Source organism: Raphanus sativus, unplaced genomic scaffold, assembly GCF_000801105.2.
Source record: "Raphanus sativus cultivar WK10039 unplaced genomic scaffold, ASM80110v3 Scaffold1461, whole genome shotgun sequence".
Taxonomy (NCBI): Eukaryota; Viridiplantae; Streptophyta; class Magnoliopsida; order Brassicales; family Brassicaceae; genus Raphanus; species Raphanus sativus.
In genome coordinates, this window is record NW_026616772.1 from 1,553 (window position 1) to 21,995 (window position 20,443).

At 36.9% G+C, this 20,443-nt stretch overlaps 2 protein-coding genes across 2 annotated transcripts; one reads left to right on the forward strand and one right to left on the reverse strand.

The window, feature by feature from the left end:
- The first annotated feature begins 443 nt into the window (after nt 1-443).
- On the forward strand, nt 444-6,775 carry LOC108854991 (bZIP transcription factor 29-like). The gene is made up of 4 exons (XM_056998859.1): nt 444-820; nt 6,003-6,135; nt 6,213-6,297; nt 6,475-6,775. Exons 1-4 carry the CDS (start codon nt 444-446, stop codon nt 6,660-6,662), a joined length of 783 nt encoding a protein of 260 aa, XP_056854839.1. The 3' UTR covers nt 6,663-6,775.
- An 11,124-nt stretch (nt 6,776-17,899) lies between these two features.
- Nucleotides 17,900-19,339, reverse strand: LOC108854988 (uncharacterized). Its single transcript, XM_018628669.2, has one exon. It carries the CDS (start codon nt 19,337-19,339, stop codon nt 17,900-17,902), a length of 1,440 nt encoding a protein of 479 aa, XP_018484171.1.
- Between the last annotated feature and the right edge of the window lie 1,104 nt (nt 19,340-20,443).

Consider the following 20,443-nt stretch of genomic DNA (forward strand, 5'->3'; position numbering starts at 1 on the left):
CTAGGCACAACTAGTGAAGAGAATTTCAACACCAAGAATCCATAAGAGGCTGTGAGACTTATAGAGAACTGGCATCTAGCAACAACACCAAGAACTTTGATTATGAAAAGAGAAAACCGGCACATGCCCTTGGCAATGAGCATATGGACGGTGTGAGAGCCAAATTGGATAGTGTCCACATGCTTCTTTAGAAGCAGGTTAGCTTTGTAGAAGATGTGGAAGCTGTAGATATTGATGAGTAGAGATGTGTAGAGGAGTATGCAAATTTCATCAGAGGCACTGAATTTCAGAGGTCTGGAAACCAGAGTAGAAACATGAACTTCTATGGCAACAGTCAGAGGAGCAACTAAAGTTAGAATTCGCAGTACCGGAAACCCTGCAACAATAACAACTACAGCAAAAGAGTCTTGGTAACTATTTCTATCAAAAGCAAAATCGAATTAATGCTTGATCATGTTCTAGAAGGTCAGCAGAGGCTTACTGTGGATTTCAAGAGAAAGATAGATTATGCCTACAACAATCTGAATGCAAAGTTTGACACCTTGAGCGCTCATGTGAAGAAGTTGAAGACACAAGTGATTCAGACAGGAGAGGCTATTATGAGACATGAAGCTTTGGTGAAAGGGAGAGATGAAGAAGTAGTGAGACACCACGTAAATGCCATCATAGAGGATGATTTCTGGCAAGTGGTGAAGCATGATAAACTTCATGAGGGCGACTTTGAAGTAGAGAGTGCCATGAGTATCAGCAGCCCTCATTGGTGTTGGCCGACGCTAAGTACTAGTCATCGATCGACATGGGATGATGACTATCGAGCGATGTTCGAGTTTCCACATCGATCGACGGAGTCAACAAAGTTTACTGCCACGAGCAACCAGTCCGGATTTTGACACACGAGGAGTTTTCAGCTAGACACCCTCACCCACCCAAAACCCTTCATTGATCGACACCGAGAACCGGTTATCGATTGTGCAGTACATTAACTCTACATAAAAATAGAGTAATTTTTAAAGTTGGATTAGAGATGCTTTAATGTAAAAATTATATTAAAATGGTATTTTGCAGGTGAGTTAGAGATGATTTTCTTTAAACCAGATTATCAATTGCCACTAAAACAAGTAAGTCCCTTTTCAAAAAAAAAAATTAATTAACTTTGTTTCTAGTGATTCTTATTTTCTAATTAAGTTATTTTGGTAACAATATTTTCTATTTTACAGTTAGACGAAGTTTTGAATATTGTATAGGTAATAGGTCATACGTAACTTTTTGAATGTTATATGCTATAAAGTTATGTAATTTATTATACTTTTTATACTTTTTTTTTTGCTTAACAATATACTTTTTATACTTGTACTTATATTTTAACAGTTGGTTAGTTGTGTCTTTTTTTTTCAGTTGCAGATATGGAGAAATTTTGATAAAAATGAAAAGAAAAGCTACATCATCATATGAGAGTGATTTAGATGATTAAGATAAACTACCATGGGATTATGCTGACCCGAAAAGAATATCAGAATATAATAGGAATCAAAAGAATGAGGTATTTGTCAATCTCCTGGTCATATTTTTAGACAATCATTGATAGGAGGCGTACTAAGGCGATTTAATCATGCTAGGCTTAATCAGTATCCATATTGGTTAGAATAAAGGGATTATGTCTAAAATACAATTTTCATAGTGCCATTTTTCATTTTTACACTAACCACTTTTACCACCACTTTTAATGAAGGTTTAGATTTGAAGGTTTATGATCTAGGGTTTGATTTGATGTTTTAGAGTTTAGGGTATATAGTTTAGGGTTTAGAATTGAGGATTTTTGAGGATTTTGAGTTTATAGTTGAGGTTTTAGGGTTTATGGTTTAAGGTATTGAATTTAGGGTATATATTTTAGGGTTTAGGGTCTAGAATTGAGGATTTAGGGTTTAGGGTTTAGAGTTGGGGGTTTAGGATTTAGAATTTGAGGTTAGAATTTTGAAAAGCATATAAGAGTAAGGATATAAGATTTTTTTAACTTTTTAATAAATGATGTATTTTTGAAAATGTGTCTTTAATGGTGGTAAAGATGAATAATGGTACATTCAAAGTGGTATTTTTGAAAATTTCCAATGAATAAAGTGTGAAAAAATGCAGATTTTTTCCATATATTTACTGTACAGAGATAATGCTTGTAAAGGTGAAGAAATGATGCATGGACCATTGACGATTTTTCTAGCTGGAATAAGTTCAAAAATATTTAACAAGATGTGATAGGTTAACAGTTTCACAAGAATGCAGCAATGAAGTGCGAAAACTTGATGAATAAAAGTCATTCTATCAAGAATGATTTGCATAAATAAGATGATATCAAGAAGAATGATTATCACATTCAGTTACGTGCTTCCATTGATGCTTCAAGATTCTTGTTACGACAAATGTTACCTTTTAGTGGTATTCAAGAGAAAGAATAATCTGGTAGCAATGGTAACTTTGTTAAACTCTTGAAATATATTGCTAAGAAAAATGAAGAATGTGAGTAAGGTTGTTTATCTGGAAACAATCAGATGACTTCTCCAAATATCCATAAAACTATTTTGCATTTTTTCGGAAGAGCTTGTAATATACCATGGATTTTACCCATTTTTAGTCATGGTGTATAAGAGTTTCAAGATATATTTACCTTGTCTTGGGTATTTAAGATCAAACGGAATGCATATGGATCAATCAATAAATTCAAAGCAAGACTTGTAGAAAAATTATAAGTACAAGAACATGAAATTGACTTTTAAGAAGTGTTTGCTCAGGTAGCTCGTATAGAGAGAACAAGAGTTCTGATATACCATGTATTTTATCTATTTTTAGCCATAGTATATACGTGTTTTAGGATATATTTATTATGTTTTTGAGTTTTTTTAGCATATTTACAGGTTCAGGTATGATTTATAGTAAATTGGTGATTTGGAGTATTTTGGAGATAAAGATAGAAGGAACTCATGGTTGACCATCGAACCAGTTAAGAGATCGATATTCATAGTCAATTATCGATTGAAAGCAAAACGCGCAAGGCCCCACTTGGTTCTCAGCCGATTTATAGCTCAAGTCTCACACATTTACAAGAATATCCTTGGCCGAGTTTAACCTAATATTCAACTACTCTGCCATTGTTCTAAGAAACACACATTTTCTTACTTTCTTATTTTCCCAGCAAACATATTTATGGTTTTAAAGTATTTAGCAGAGAAGATCCAAGACTCCTTCAGAGCTTGCATTCAAACTCCAGTTTTTCCTACTCTATTCTACTTATTTATGGTTTACTTTTCCATTTTGAGTAATTATCCTGTTAGATTTAGGGTTCATATAGGTTATGAAGGATTAGCCCAAACTATAGAATTGCTAAATTGTTAGTGATATCCATTCGTGACAAAAAAAAAAGTTAGTGATATCCATCAATTGAATTGCTCTTATTGCTTGTGTTATAGAGTAGCAAAATGGAACCATGATATTAGGATAATTAGGTGCATGCGACAGCTTGGTCTCTTATCTAAACTGATTCTTGTTGAGCTAGGATTGCTGAAGAAAAATGACAGTTAATCTAGGAAACCTATTAGACCAATCGGATTGCACCTTTAACCTGATTCAAAGTACCATCGATCAACGCTAGAAAGGTATAATTGATCGACGGTCACTCCGTGTTCATATAGAGAAAACTGAATACTGGACTTGGATAACTAATAGAATTACATGCGAGAGCCGGATATCTTTACATTAGAAAGTTCGAGTTCTAAAATCAAACAAGTATTAAAAGGAAGTTATAAAGCTCTCTGAGCTATGCCACCTAGGCATAAAAAATCAACCTATCAGCTCACTAGAATTTTACACGGGCCTCTCAATGTAACATGTTACTATTTTGTGTAAGCCCATCACCCAACTTCCCTTCCTGGCTTCCTCATGATCGTCGATGATATTGTTTCGCCTCTTCTGCTTCTCCGTATTGATTTCTGCAAATCCATTTATTTGGAGTTACAACGATTCAATATCAAATCATTCAATCTTTCTTTACTCCTATCTTCATACGCGATTCTATCCTTCCACCTCTCTTAACTCCTATCTCCATAAGAGACATAGATAGGTCGATGAGGAGCTGCGGAGGCAGAGAGAAAGCTAAAAAAAAAACAGAAGAAGAGGCTTCAGAGAGAGAAGAGTGTTTTCAGAGAGAGAAGCTACTAGAATGTGACAAGAGACAGCACTTAGGAGAAAAATCTGAGAAAAGATCTTTACACAAGTAAGTTCTCCTTTCTTTGTCTGATGTTACTTAACTATTTCTTAATCTATGGAGAGCAAATGTAAAATAGAATATAATATGATATATTATTATGTTGTGTTTGATAAGAGAATAAAAGATCCATATATAGTGCTAACATTAACATAATGTTCACTAGATAATGTTAACTTTCCTAAACACGTAATGGAAATATGCTAAGAATATATTGAGGTTGACTTGCTCTTCAAGTCTTTCCTTTTAGTTTTCAGGGTCTTCATGGGCTTCACGGGCTTCACAATCTTGGTCCGTAAGATACACATCTTCCGGTCCGACATATCTCTAATACTCCCCCGCACGACAAACGTGGGATGCAACACGCAAATCTGCAACCACAAAGCAGACCACGTATGTCGTGGACACTATATCGAGGAAAACAAATCAATAGATTCCTTCGGGAATGAACTTCAACTTAGACAAGGAGGATGAAAACTTCAGCTCTTCTTTGGTCTTGACAATGGGAATACATCCCGTGGGCGCAACTGCAGCTCCAAAAACGATCGTCCTATAACCTGGACAGTCCATACATTGGACTAAAAAATAACTGACCTAAGAAATTTGAGCGTTCAACTAGAACTCTCCCGTAATGGTTAAACTATAACCAGAAATCCCAAACTATGGGAAAACAACACGACATAAACTCTGAGAAATTCTAAACTATAGAAAATCTCTAACAAAAAAAAATAACCCATGTAAAACTAGAAACCCATAATCCCACTAAGACTTTTGATAATTCTTGCATTCACCAAACTAAAACAAATATTAAATAAAAAGGAAAAGAAAAAATCCCTTTCACTTACGTGACATTTAAACAAACCCCTAGTAATATTATTAACAAAAAACACCAAACCTAGCGACTCATGACCACGTAACTATGTCTTCATCGCCATTACCCTCACCATCTTCTTCAACATCGCCAACACCAACGATGATGCAACCAACGATGAGCATATTCAAATTAGTGTTTTGTAACAAAGAAAGTCACAAGTAATATATTGATATCTATATGGATATCACTTTAGTGATAGCAAGGCCGATTACTAGTAATCCTTGCATTATTATAAAATTGATTGATAATCATCAGTATCAAATCTTAAAACTTGCGAAAGCTTTAATTTTGATCCCTAAAAATCGACTGCTCTGATACCATGTAAAATAGAATATAATATGATATATTATTATGTTGTGTTTGATAAGAGAATACAAGATCCATATATAGTGCTAACATTAACATAATGTGACACTAGATAATGTTAACTTTCCTAAACACGTAATGGAAATATGCTAAGAATATATTAAGGTTGACTTCCTCTTCAAGTCTTTCCTTTTAGTTTTCAGGATCTTCATGGGTTTCACGGGCTTCACAATCTTGGTCCGTAAGATACACATCTTCCGGTCCGACATATCTCTACTAGCAAATCAATCTATTTTGCTTTTATTACCTCTTTAAATTTTTGTTATGTGTCTAATCTTCACCGATCAAACATCTGTGATTTGCGTTCTTTTGACTTGGGGATATGAGAACATTTGAGAATGTTCTGATTTATTGCCATACAGAGATGAATCGACTGTGGTGAACTAAACACAACATTGGACGACCCTCGGCTTTCATCCGTGGCAGGTGCGTATCAGTAATCAGCGCATTGGCTTCCTACGTTTATGCAAATTTGATTCTCTATTCTTTTTTTTCTTTTCTTTTTAAAATCAGAATCTTGGCGAACCGTAAGTCTGCAGCGCGGTCAAAGGAGAGAAAGTTGCGGTACATTGTGGAATTAGAACACAAAGTGCAGACTCTTCAGACCAAGGCTACTACTTTGTCTGCTCAGGTCACCCTTTTGCAGGTGAGTTTCTCTACTTGTTTTGTTATAACACTCAGTTCCTTAGATTAGTCTTTTTAACGATTTTAGTTGATCCACAGAGAGATATGATGGGGTTGACAAACCAGAACAATGAGCTCAAGTTTCGTCTTCAAGCTATGGAGCAGCAAGCTCAGCTTCGCGATGGTAATGAGATTTCTCTTTAATTTTATTATATATCAATTTCATGCGTTTACCATCTTACTCATGTATGTGTCAGTTTCTTTATTCTCGAAGCCTAATAGCATAACTACTAAATCACTCACATATGTTTGAAATAATTCTTATGTGAGAGAGAATGATTGTTTTTTTTTTGTGTGGCAGCTGTGAACGAAGCATTGAATGGGGAAGTCCAGAGACTGAAACTGGCAACTGGTGAGAGCGTAGCTGACAGATCAAAGATGCAATCACTCAACGCAGAGATGTTCCAGCAACTCAACATCAGCCAGTCAAGACAGCAGCTGCCTCAGCAGAATGGAACCGTGTCGACAAAACCTGAATCGAATGAATAACAGAGCTGTTGAGGTTGCTGTCTGGATCAAGGAATTGGAGTTTTTAGTTTTTTTTTTTCTTTTTTAAGTTACATATCAATCAGTCAAACATCATATATCTATATCTATTTTATGTGCAGAGTCTGTTGAATTTTACATATAATATCATAAGTCCAAGAAGTTTAATTTACAGCATTATTATTTTACAAAACAAAACAAAACAAAAAAAAAAATCAGAGAAAGAGATTCACTGTTTGTTTTCTACTATTGAGGTTTGATTCCTTTATATCTTTACATGTCTAATAGCTTCCTGACAACAATACAAAATAGAAATGCTGGTTCAATCATCATAATGATATTGAAGCTTTCAAGGCTCAGGTACTCTTGCTTCTGCAGTTTTCTGAGTCTTCACTTGATACTGATTTCGTTTGTGAATCGAAACTAGCTTTGGTTTGATATTTGAGAGTGAAGTTAACTAACACAGCGGCATGGTATTCATATTTACATTTTGCTGGTTTGCTACGATGATGAATCAAAGCCCAAAAGAACACAAGAGAATTAATCACCCTGTATTCTCTACTAACAGGGGAGGGATAGGTATCCCTCAAGCTCACTGTAACTTTCCTTTTTACTTTTTTAGAGAATCAAAGCAATCAACTTTTGATACAAGTTACAAAGGTCTAGAACGAGAAATCACTTCCGATCGCATGACCCTTTTGAACACTATGAGCTCAGTGTCTACTCTCATTTCTCTTTTCAGATCTCAATACCATCTTTCCTCTTTTTTGGACCGTTGTAACCGAATTCCGTTATATACAAGTTTCTGCCTCATCTGGCAAACTTTCTGACCCAAATCGACGAGCTAGCTACGATGTGAGGCCCATTAATACTATGTATAACCACTTTTTGGACCGGATCAATACGAGAAGGTTTGGGTCAATACTCTGATAACATGTTAAGATCAGATTTGTTACGAGATTTTAACTTAAAATTAACTATCAGTACATGAACTAACTTAAGTTTCTTATATATTTTTTTCATATCTCATATATCGAATCTTTTAGATGTGGATCTTTTCTCCAGTGAATATATCATAGTGTTCTTTTTAATATAACTTTTTAACTAAATATTATAAGTATTCTTGGGTTCAACTCCTAGGGTTCACCAACCAATAATAATTCATTTTTTTCATATTTTCATATTCAGTATTTAAAAAATACTGATGAATCTCTTGCCTTTTCTTTGGTAAAAAATCTTTTGGCAATTTTTTTTGATTAATTAGTGCTACTTTTTGCTTTACATTGTTGGAATCTGGTGGTGTTTCAGTCAAGAAGACCACCCAACCTTTAGTCTTTTCTGTGACAAGCCAATGACTCCTGGAAAATGCTATATGGTTGCACAGAGGCTTGGTGACTACCTGATTGAATCAGGGCTCTGAAACTCAAACTGCTGCTATGTTCATGACACCAATATTGTCTTCATATTGAGAGGAAAATTATTTATATTATGAAATGTGATTGATCATTTTAATATCCAAACTATGTTTTACCTTCTATCATGCTATGGATCTCGGGATTGTATGATTCTAAAGGTCTGGTATTGTTTTCATTTGTGTCAAATTGAAAATATTAATTCGTAGCAGTGTCATACCATAGCTTTTATGGAGTTTATGATTAGTTTTGGAGATTTCTGTGGTGTGTGAAAAAAAAATCTTTCTGTGAATCCCAATGTATAATTGATTCATATAAACACTAAGACACATATAATTACATTACAACTAACAAGTACTCTCTATACATCAATTCCATAAAAGAAAGAAAAAAGAATCTTAATTGTACTAATTCCCAGACAAAACCATTGAAAAAGATATCTTACCTTTTTCCTACTCTTGTTACATACTTATATTCACACTGAAAATACGTCAAAATAAACAAAGTTGATATGTACTGAAATAAATTAGATAATTAAAATCAAAATGTTTAACCTAATAAAACTTTTAAAACATTGTTTAGAAATTTAGTCTACAAAATTTTACAAATTGGTAAATTTAGATAATTTTTTTATCCAAGTAATTTATAATCGAAGAAACCTAAATTTCAAAACTATTAACTAACTTTTTATAAAAATAACTAAAACTAATAAGAAAAAATTATAAGTCACAATCCGCGCGTAGCGCGGACAAGAGATCTAGTATCAACAGCCTTAGCTTCTATATCATTTTAATCCTGATTACATGAAACCCTAGATTTAACACTTTCTCTTAATTGTTTACAACTCAAACCAATCAACTGAACATCCTTGCGTTTACTATTTTAAACCTATTGACCTAGCTTAATCACTGCTGATTAGAATCTATTGTGTGACCTTGCTTCTTGTGGATTCGATCCCTAAGTATTACAACTGAACCTCTTATTTGAGAGAGTAAAAGTCAATCCTTAGGATAATTTGAGTGATATCAGCTTGTCAAAAACATTATAAATGAAATTGATCATGATGTATTTGGTTTTTTGGTGCATGAATATGTTGATGTTTCTTATAAAGAACAAATGGCAATTGTGTTTCGGTATGTTGACAAGAGTGGGATAGTAAAAGAGAGATCATAAGTTTTACTCATGCCAGTAATACATCTTAATCATCTTCGAAATCTACAATTGATTCTTTGTTTGCTAATTATGGATTAAGTATTACAAATGTGAAAGGACAAGGTTATGATGGTGCAAGTAACATGAAGGGTTAGTTATGTGGGTTAAGGTCATTTGTTCTATGTACAATTTATTTATAAGAAAATGAAACACCATATTGTAACCACATTTTTACATAAAAACCTTATAAATATATGTTAAACTTGATCTTTGATTCTCTTTCTTTCTCTAATCATTTGTATCAATAAAATAAAAAGAAACAAAAATGAATTGTTTACTACCGCATTTCTCAAAGTGAAAGGAAACTAGCTATATCCATCGGGCCAAAAGTCTTCGTGCAAAGCATTAAAAGCTCTGGTAATTCTAAAACTTGAGAAATCACATGATACAACGGTTTTTTTATCTATCTCATTTTCAATCACAATACAACTCTTTTAGCTCATTCACCATTCAACAGAGTATCAAGATTATATACACTAACCAGATTGACCAATTAGATCAGTTGTACACACGCATACTCTACATGTATTACTATCCAGAGATTAATTCAATTAATATGGATATTGTAAAACCGTTTGATAACCAAAACACTCTAAGTCCCATATAGTCTTCAAATACTCAAAATATTCGTGCACTTATCTTGTCAAATCTCCACCTTAGATAAGATTCTTATCGCATAACCTTAGTGATACTTTTTCTTCTTCTTGTACTCTTTCATCAGAGACACTTGAACTCTTCACTGAGTTCACATAGCCTTTTGTAAGATTCCATTACTTCCTTTCAATCCTTAGTAACTCGCTACATCTTCAAAGCTTTCCTTAGCTTGTAAACTGATAAGACTTTTGCAAAAATGTCTTCATGATTGTATGATGTGGAAACCTTCAGAACCTGGACCTCTCCATCATTGATAAATCTTGACCAAAATGATACTTAACTGTAACATGCTTTAATCTCATGGCGCACTGCATTCTTATATAATGCAATTGCATTTTGAGATCACAACGTACCTCCACTTCACCAAGTCATCTTCACTACTTAAGACAATGCTATATACTCAGCTTCACCTGTAGACAATGCAACTACTTTCTGTAACGATGATCTCCAACCAACTGCATTTCCTCCTGTCGTGAAAACTATTAATGTAGCATAGTCTAAGTCACAATAACCTCTGATTACAAACTCCCTTGTTTATTTATAACTGAGCTAATTCTCAACCACACCTCTTATGTATTGTAGAACTCACTTAACTGCCAACTGATGCTCCTTTATATGCTTAGTCATGAATTTACTAATCAAACCCAGTGAGTATGCTAGTCTAGGCTAGTTTCAACCATTGACGACATTATGCTCCAAATCGTATGGTATATTCTCCATGTACTTTACCTGAACTCTTAGCTCAATTTTTGTAGCAGCTTTCAGCTTGAAATGAACTCTCATATGTGTTTAGACTCCCTTTGATTGATCCATATCAAATTTTGACAATACCTCCATAACTAAATCTTTTGAGATATCTAAGTTCACTCTTCATTCTATCTCTTGCAGTGACCATTTTCAAAATCCATTTGGCATCACCTAAATTATTCATATCAAATTCCGATCTGAGAGTTGCTTTGAGCTTAGATACATGTATCAATGATCTGATCAATATATCATCTACTTATAATAACATATAGATGTATACTACCTTTCATGCCTTTATGAAGTACACACTGGTCATATTCGCTTTTGTTATACCCTTTTGATCTCTCGTACAAAATCATCAAATCTCTTGTTCCAATGAAACAGAGTTCCTTCTCAACCTATTGACTTATTCAGATGCTTCTTATCTACAAAACCCTATGGCTGTGCCATCACTATGAACTCATCCAAACTTCCATGTAAAGCTCCATGTTGTAATAAACAAATGCGACAAAATGTATCTTATTGATACATGTTTCAACATTTGTGAAAATATCTCTTGGTGATCTATTACTTCTATTTAAAAAAAAAAATTCACTTAGCATTGGTGGGGGAACAGATGTTTGGGATCATGAGAGTTTTCTGAACAGATGTTTGGGATCGGTCGTTGGTGGGGTATGGCTTGGTGTGCTGGTGGTATGCTGGGTGGAATGACTTCAACGGCTTGAATTGGTGCGTCATTGTGGTTGGATTCGTTGGCTCTGGGATCCATTTCTATCATGCTGATTTTTGGTCGGGCTCTTGAGTCAGAGAAATCTTTTTATTGTCTCCTCAAGACGGTGCTAAATTATGGGAAACCGCACTCAGAATTTGAATGTGGATAAAGTAATGTTCAGGAAAAAAATGGGAAAGGATATGTGTGAGTATATCTCTAAGTTAGATTTATTGAATTGGACTAATATTATTGACAATAAATATGATGAATAAAAGAACAAAGTACAAGATAATACATCTCAGAGAGAATAATCTAGGTCTCAAGTAAGTACGTCAAAAGGCGTATATGAAATTATGGTTTTGCCTCGTCCTTTATAATGCTTAGCTGTCTCCAATCTAGAGCAAGCTTGCTGTGCCTTGTTCTTTATATCTTGCCTTGTTATGTAACTATTTGATCTCAAGGTGATCGGTCTTTGTTATTCGTAGACTCGGAGCTTGTTATCTAGAGCTGTGAAGTATCTCTTGGGGCCAAAATAGCTGGAATTCGCAGATGGATCATGTTTTCATTGACAGTTTAATCCATTTCAGTTAAATCTTTATTAAATCAGATTTCCATGATAGTTGCTCCAATACCGTCTGATAATCCGAACACTTTATCTCCGTTAGAACAATCTCAATGGAGAGTTTTTTCCGTAACTTTTAAATACTTATAATTAATATTTATATGTATATATGTTGAGAAACTTTTATTGGAGTTACTCCTAGCTAGAGTCTTCGAAATCTTGGTGAACTTATCTTGTCTACAATCTTAAATATATTGTTTTGATAATTTAATAATTACTTGAAAAGAGTTAACCAAATTATTAGTACTGATTAACGTAAACCTAGTTTATAGCAAAAAAAAATCTCTACCGCCAGCAGAACTCTCTTATGCTTTCAGAGGTTCCAAAGCATATATACCCAGCAAAGGAATCTTTTTTAATTATGGATTACTAGGTGCTTTTCCCGCACATACGGGCTTAATATTTTATAAATATTTATTAATAAATATACTATCAGTATAGAAAAAAATTATATTATGTTATGAATCTTTCAGTTTCTTAATTTTTATTTTTTATTTACATAAAACATTATTTTGGATAACAACATTAATATTTTGTTATTTAAAATATGTTGTTATCTTTTTTTTTTGTCGACAACATTACAGACTCATATAGACTCTGTAATCCAAACTGGCTGCTCGGTATCCATATGGACAATAAACGACGATTGTTGCCTCACACCACGTGCTAAGCGATCCGCCATAATGTTTTGCGTCCTTGGTATATGAATAATCTTTGAGCTATGAAAACTCCTTTTTAGACTCCTGATGTCTTCTAGATAGCTTGCAAAAGCCGGCCATTCTTCTGGTTCCGAAACCATCTTCACCAATTGAGAACAATCCGTTGCAAATGTAACATTATATTGCCGCAAATTCCTCATACATTCCATGGCCCAAATAAGAGCCTCCACTTCTGTATGTAAAGGTGACTGACTAGTCCTAGTATTTCTTGCTCCTAGCAGTCCTTCAAAACCTTCCAAAGTACTATACCATCCGTGACCTGAGAAAGTGTCACCCGTTTTCCACGATCCATCCGTGAAACACCAACGTCCCGAACGCACCGGGAGGTCCGCATCCACTGTATGTGTAACTGTGGCCTGCCGCTGATCCACTTCTTTCTGCGCTTCCTGCCAAAGTAATGCCTCTGTTGTTGCTAGCTGTAGAGTATCCCTATGATCCATATCCAAATTACTAAAGACCTTGTTATTTCTTGCTTTCCATATATACCAGAGTATCCAAACAAATTGGTGATCTTCTGGTGGTGGCCTGATTCTCCAGAATAAGTAATCCATATTCGAAAATAAAGATTGTCCTGGAAAGTGATCATGACGCGTTGGGATCCCGGATAGGGCCCAAATTTGAATTGCTGGTGGGCATTCGAAGAATACATGATTTATAGATTCCTCGGGTGCTCCACATCTATCACAATTAATATCCCCTTTAAGACCTTTTGATCTAAGATTTTTCCGTGCTGCCAAACATCCTAACACCACTTGCCATAGAAAATGCTTCATCTTTGGTGGACAACGTACTTTCCAACAATGAGCCTTAAGAGCAGTTACTGTAGGTCCAAACTCTACTATCCCTTTATCCCTGTCTGGGTATGCTCGTTCTACCTGATATCCTGATTTAACCGTGTATTTTCCATTTTTTTGTAAAATGCCAGCCATCCCTATCATCTGTTTGTATCCTGCTTAAAGGTATACTCTCGACAATTTTAATGTCCGCATGATCCATTACTTCCTGTAAAGCCGTTAAATTCCATGATCGTGATGCAGTGTTGATGAGAGAATCAACCGTAAGATCTGCATGGTAGAAGAATATTTTGTTTTTTGTTTGCTGGTCTCAGGCGGTTGGTTGGGAGCCAGGGATCATTCCATACTGATATGGAAGACCCTGATCCCACCCTTTTGATTAGTCATTTGCTAACCAGAGATCTAGCAGAGACCATACTACGCCAACCATAGGATGACGAATACGATCTGATCGGGTCGAGGGGTGATGCATTCCTGAAGTATCGACCTTTGAAAACACGAGAGAATAGAGTATTTGGTTTCTCTATTAGTCTCCATAGTTGCTTTCCAAGCATGGCTGTATTGAAATCCGTGAAATCTCTAAAACCTAGCCCTCCATCCTCATTTGGTTCACAAACCTTATCCCATGATTTCCAGTGTAAGCCTTTTGTATTTCCACTAGGACTCCACCAGAACTGGGTTACTGCACTGGTTAGTTTTTTTGCCACCGTTTTCGGGATACGATAGCACGACATAATATGATTAGGTAGAGCCGTTGCCACTGATTTAATAATTACCTCCTTTCCCCCTTTCGTAAAAAAATTAAATGTCCAACCATTAATTCTATTAGTTAATCTTTCCTGAACAAAGCCAAAGACTTGCACCTTGGAGCCTCCCAAACTCTCCGGAATCCCCAAATATGTTCCCATCCCACCCAGATTCTGAATTCCCATAATGTCCCTAAGTTCCTGCCGGGTCACTTCATCAATTTTATGGCCAAATTGAATTGACGACTTCTGGAAATTTATCTGCTGTCCCGAAACCTTTTCGTATTCTTTAAGAATTGCCAAGATAGTCTCACATTCCTCCTTCCGTGCTCGACAAAAAAAGATACTATCGTCTGCGAAGAGCAAATGAGATATTGAAGGGCAAGCCATTGCTACCTTTATTCCGGTCAACTTTTTATCAAATTCAGCCTTTTTGATATTTGCTATAAGTGCTTCCGTACACATGATAAATAAATAAGGAGATAAAGGATCCCCCTGACGCAGCCCACGATTTGGCAAAATTTGTCCTCGCGGTTGTCCATTTAATAAAACTTGGTATTCCACCGTAGATATGCAATCCAGCATTAACTGAACCCAGTGATGATCAAATCCCATTCTTGTGAGTAAAGCCCGAATAAAGCTCCATTCCACCCAATCATAAGCTTTACTCATGTCCGTTTTTATGGCCATAAATTTGTTTTGACACGCCTTATTTGTCCGCAACCCATGGAACATCTCTTGTGCAATTAAAATATTGTCCGAAATGAGTCTCCCGGCCACAAAGGCCGATTGGGTTTCCGAAATTAAACCAGGTAAACAAGCCTTTAACCTTTGACACAACACCTTTGAAATTATTTTATACCCTACATTACATAGGCTTATTGGTCTAAGCTCCGCCATCCTTGTCGGTCTGTCCGTCTTGGGAATCAAGCAAATGTTTGTTACATTTAAACGCCCATCCAACTTTCCCGTAGTCAAGAAATTATTGACTAAGTCCAGAATATCCTTTTTAATGATGTGCCAAGAATGTTGAAAAAAAAGTGATGTCATTCCATCTGGTCCCGGTGCCTTTTCCGGGTGCATCATAAACAATGCTTGTCGCACTTCCTCCTCCGTGGCCAGCCTCAGAAGCCTTTGATTTGTTTGCTGGGAGATGGTCGGCCGAATTTCATCTAGAAACGCCTCAAAATCATTAGGTGATGTAGTACTAAAAATTTCGTCAAAATAATCCACCGCAACCTTCTCAATTCCAGTATCCTCTACTACCCAGTTTCCGTTTTTATCATATAAGCCCACTATTCGATTTCGGGTCCTCCGTTGTTTTGTTAAGGCATGGAAAAATTTCGTACTCCGATCCCCTGCCGTATTCCACGTATTTCTACTTTTCTTTTGCCAATATTCCTCTTCATCTTTATAAGCCTCTTGAAGCTTTCGAGACACTTCCAAAATATCCTCCTGGGATCTATTATCATCCGTTTGCACCTCCTCCAATGCTTTTTGCAGTTCAGCTATTTTATCTTTTCCTTACGGAGGATTGTTCTTGCGCCAAACTGATAATTCATGTCTACAATTGGTAATCTTGGACACAACATCACCCCCATTCCCCACTGGATTTCTTATCTCTTTTGTCCATCCTCTGGCTATAGAATCTAGGACACCGTCCTGTCCTATCCACCTTTTATCAAAACGAAATTGTCCTCTGCGTTTAATCACTTTATCTTCTAGAAAAGCGACGATCGGTCTATGATCTGACCCCACTAATTTTAAATATTCCGTATAAGACCTTGGGAACATTGAATGCCATTCTTCGTTTGCCAGTGCGCGATCCAAACGACATCGAATCATCGTTGCTTTACCATTTATTTTCCTACGCCCTTGCCAGGACAATTTATTACCCCTTGCCGGGAATTCCAGGAGTCCACTATTCCGAATCATATTATTGAATGATACAAAGGTTTCTGCACCTCGTAATGGTCCTCCCTCCTTTTCATGGTTTCCGGTAATTTTATTTAGATCACCAATAATGAACCATGGGTCATCTCTTGAAATTCCATATCTGGTTAGTCTTTCCCAAACTTGGTCTCTCAATTTCTGTACTGGTTCTCCGTACACAAACGTCATGAAAATTTTCTTCCCCATTGTCTCCGTCTCTATATCAATCATCCGAGGGCTGGAGTATAAAACTCGAACTTGATATTCATTATTATAGTATAATGCTAGTCCTCCACTTGACCCATTTGGATCCACCATCACTAAGTTATCGTACCCAAAATGCGCTTGAAACCCTTGGACAAAAAAAAAATATTGCTTTGTCTCCGATAAGAACAGAAAATCTGGCTTGTATTGGTACCATATTTCTCTAAGATAACTAATGGTCCATTTACTTCCCATTCCCCGACAATTCAACTTATTACTTTCATTAAAAAAAGATAATCTTGCTCATCTGAGCCATAAATACTTGGGTATGAGGAGACCCATTACATCCATACATCCCTATACAGTCCCTTTCCAAAATTATGTCCACATCATAATTCCGAGAAACCAATTTAGCCTGCATCGGCTTGCCTTTTACAGAGAACTCCAATTCATACCAAAAAAAAGAATTAAAGAGATATGTTTGTCTCGAAAATAAAACACTCATTTCCGTAGATAACTCAACCTCATATAAAACTGACCCCTTCTTCCATAGGAACCAGATTAGATATTCATAGAATATATCACTATGGGTCCCTGCACAATCTCCAACCTCCCACAAAATACAAACCTCCAACTTATCATTGTCTCCCAAAGAACACCAGTATTCACACACCTGATGAATAACAACTCCATAGCTTGTCAATCCCCATAACTTATCATCTATCACTTGGTCTCTCAACTCCATAACTTGCCACAATAATCGCCAGCGCCAAACCTGAGACTTATAGACACCTCCACCGAACCCCAAGCCTCCCGATAGCACCATTAACCAAACGCCTATTAAATCGGAACCTGTCATCAACATAAGTCCCACCCTATAAACAGTCCCGGTGCTGAATAAACCAACTCTACCTCTTATAATTATCTGAGCGTTCCAGTATACCTCTAAACAACCCCAACAATGGCAAGAAGAAGCCAAATCCCGCCCACACCTAAGCACAACTAAAGGCCACATCCTTAGATATAAAATCGAACAACAAAACCTAAACAAACCCACAGTAACCCAATCCTGAATATAAAGTATCCACCACGATTCCCTGCTAGACAAGACCACCTCAGTTCCCATAAAACAATGGCACCATATGAAACTGTGAAAAGTACATCTCTGAGGCCATTCCTTACTTCCCTGTTTCCTCAAAAACTCAACCACAAAATAAAAATATAATGATATCACCTTTCCCAACCACCACTCTATCCAGTAACAAAAAAGATCAGTTTTATTCCATGATTCAACCCAGACAACTCGATTGCCCATATACCCAAAAGGGGAACAACAAAAAAACAACAGAGCCAAGACCATATTCTCGGCTAAACAAACTATGCTCATAGAGCTTATTAAAAGTAAATCAAGAGAAATAAAAACCCCACACAGAGAAACCTCCTGCTGCAACGGGTTAAGCTTCTTCTCGGTGTCTTTATCCATAAACTAAGGTAATGGATGACTGGAAGCTGGGTTTGACGAGCCCTTTCCTTCCTGATTGCTTCTGCCTTCTCCATTGCGGGTTCCTGTCTTAGCCTGAGTTTTCCTACGAGGAGAAGTGATCGCACTGGCCACTCGCAGCTTGTTGCTCGCCGCACTACTCGGAGGCGCCTTGAACAAACGTTTCTTAGTCGTTTGTTTTTTGATGTCTTCTTCACCAGCCTGCTCCTTTTTGTTTGCCTTATCACTCTCCTCCAAAAACTCCTGAGGAACTACAATTTCCTCCATCTCTTGGTTCAGAGCCGCCTCTTCTTCCGCAGTGAGCTCTGGAAGATCATCCACATTGTCCACATCAAAACCATCTGCCCGACAAGAAGCCTTAATCACTTCCCACTCCATCGCTTCATCATCTCCTCCCCTAGTCTGCTCTCCCCTTAGGCCTTGCAACTGTTGTAATCCATCCTCCATGTCAACCTGATCTGAGACCACCAGTGGTCCCTGCGCCTGGGTCTCAGCCAATTGTTTCTGAAACTCCAGTGAAGGCAGCACCCCTTGATCATCCTTAGTATCCATAATCTCCCCTTCCTCTCGCAGTTCCTCCACTGGGCGTCTCTGCTCCTGCTGAGTGCTACCAGTAACTGGAGGGTGTGCATAGCCACCTGATTGTGCTCCCTCACGAGATAGTGATTGGCGAGGTAAGCCTTTCACTCCACTATTAAGGTCCCCCGGCGCAGGATGCTTCTTGTTTGATCTATCTGGAACTCTCACCCATCTAGATTCTGACTCCTCGTACATTTTCCCCTTGCCTTTACCATAGTACTCCCTTCCTTCCCTTTCACGGTTCTGTCGATTGCCATTCTCATTGAGTACTACTCCTTTATAACTCCTAGCACGATCATCATGTGCTCCACCTTCATGCCATCCACCATTCCCGTACTGGTTCTCTTTTTTCTCCTCCAAACGCTTCTTAGTTTGGCCCTTAGCTAGAACGCATTTGGCCTCCTCATGGCACAGACTACCACAAAGGGTGCAGTACCCAAACAATTTCTCATATCTCAATGAGATAGCCACCTCCTCACCCTCATAGTATTCTCCACCTTTGAACTCAATTGATGTTTCGAAACAAAGCTCAGTGAACGCGTCCACCACCACCAGCACCCGCATCTGCTCCACATCCACCTCTAGAGTCTTGCCTATAGCGTCACCAATACTTGCAAACGTCTTAGCCGTTCTGAACTCCTTCGATACACCCAGAACCCGAACCCAAAATGGTATCTCCGAGGGGAAGGTCAGAGATCTTTTTGGCTGCCACTTAGCTATGGCTATCATCCAGTAGTCGAAATGATAGGGCTGTAGCTTCAAAACTCCCTCAATATCCTCCTCCTTATCAAAATCGAACTGAAACATGCCCATACCTAAGTCCTTCCCCGTCACGTGTCCCACCATATTCTAAATTTTTGGCGAATTGGTAAGCAGCGCCTGCATCTGTTGCTTCACCGGATTCATACACCTACCAAGTAGCACCTTCGAGCATGACTTGACCAAAGTCGTGTTATCGAAATGAGCCACCGTAATTTTCAACCTTTTGCGCATTCCTTCACCATTTCTTTTCTCCCCCGAGGATCCCACAAGTTGACTCTGCGTCATAGTTAACGAGAGAGAATTGTAACCTTTGAAACCAGAAAACAGAATAGGCGAGTAAAATGTAATACTGATATTGAGATATCCCATCCCCTTTTCCTTTATATAGTACACCGTAGTTTCCTTTATCTTTCCCACAAAATAATCCCCATAACTATCAAATCGGCAAGCAAATAGCTGTGTCGATCTAATCAAATCGAAACCGATATTACTACCTTGATTCTGTACCGAAATCCTCGTGATGGAGAGTAACCAAATCAATCCCAGCAACACCACATTCACACCTTTTAGATTCGTCAATCTTGTCTTAATGATGACGAAGATAGCGATCCGACTCCGCACTTGAATAAAGAAACAAAATCCTCCTTCAATCTTCCTCGACGATTGAAAATCCAACCCGATGAAAATCGGTTTGATTCTCCCAATCAAAGCACCGCCCCATTTTCCCCTCGCAGAATCCAAACCACACCCTTGCAGTATCCCGATTCCGAGATCCCACCATCGTGAACCCATAAAGTTTTCGAGAACCCTAGATCGCCTATTTCATCGCTTTTCTAGAGAGCGTTTTTCTTTGTAGAGCTCTTTAAATTAATACATTATTTTATGTTGTTATCTTTAACCAGTCATTTATATTAATTTATGAATAGTTATCTAATTAAAATAAACAAATATATAATTGTTATAAAGTGATGTTATTAAACCAAATTCATGGAATTACCAAAACCTACAAATCTCAAAATAAATAAAAACACAAGAATTTTAAATCAAACCCAATTTTACATATTATATTAATCAAAATAAATAAAAATATTGATCTATGTATAATTATATTGTGAAATACCTTATATAATAATTAAATAAACACTCAAACATATCAACCATGTTGACAAACAAAACATTGATATATAA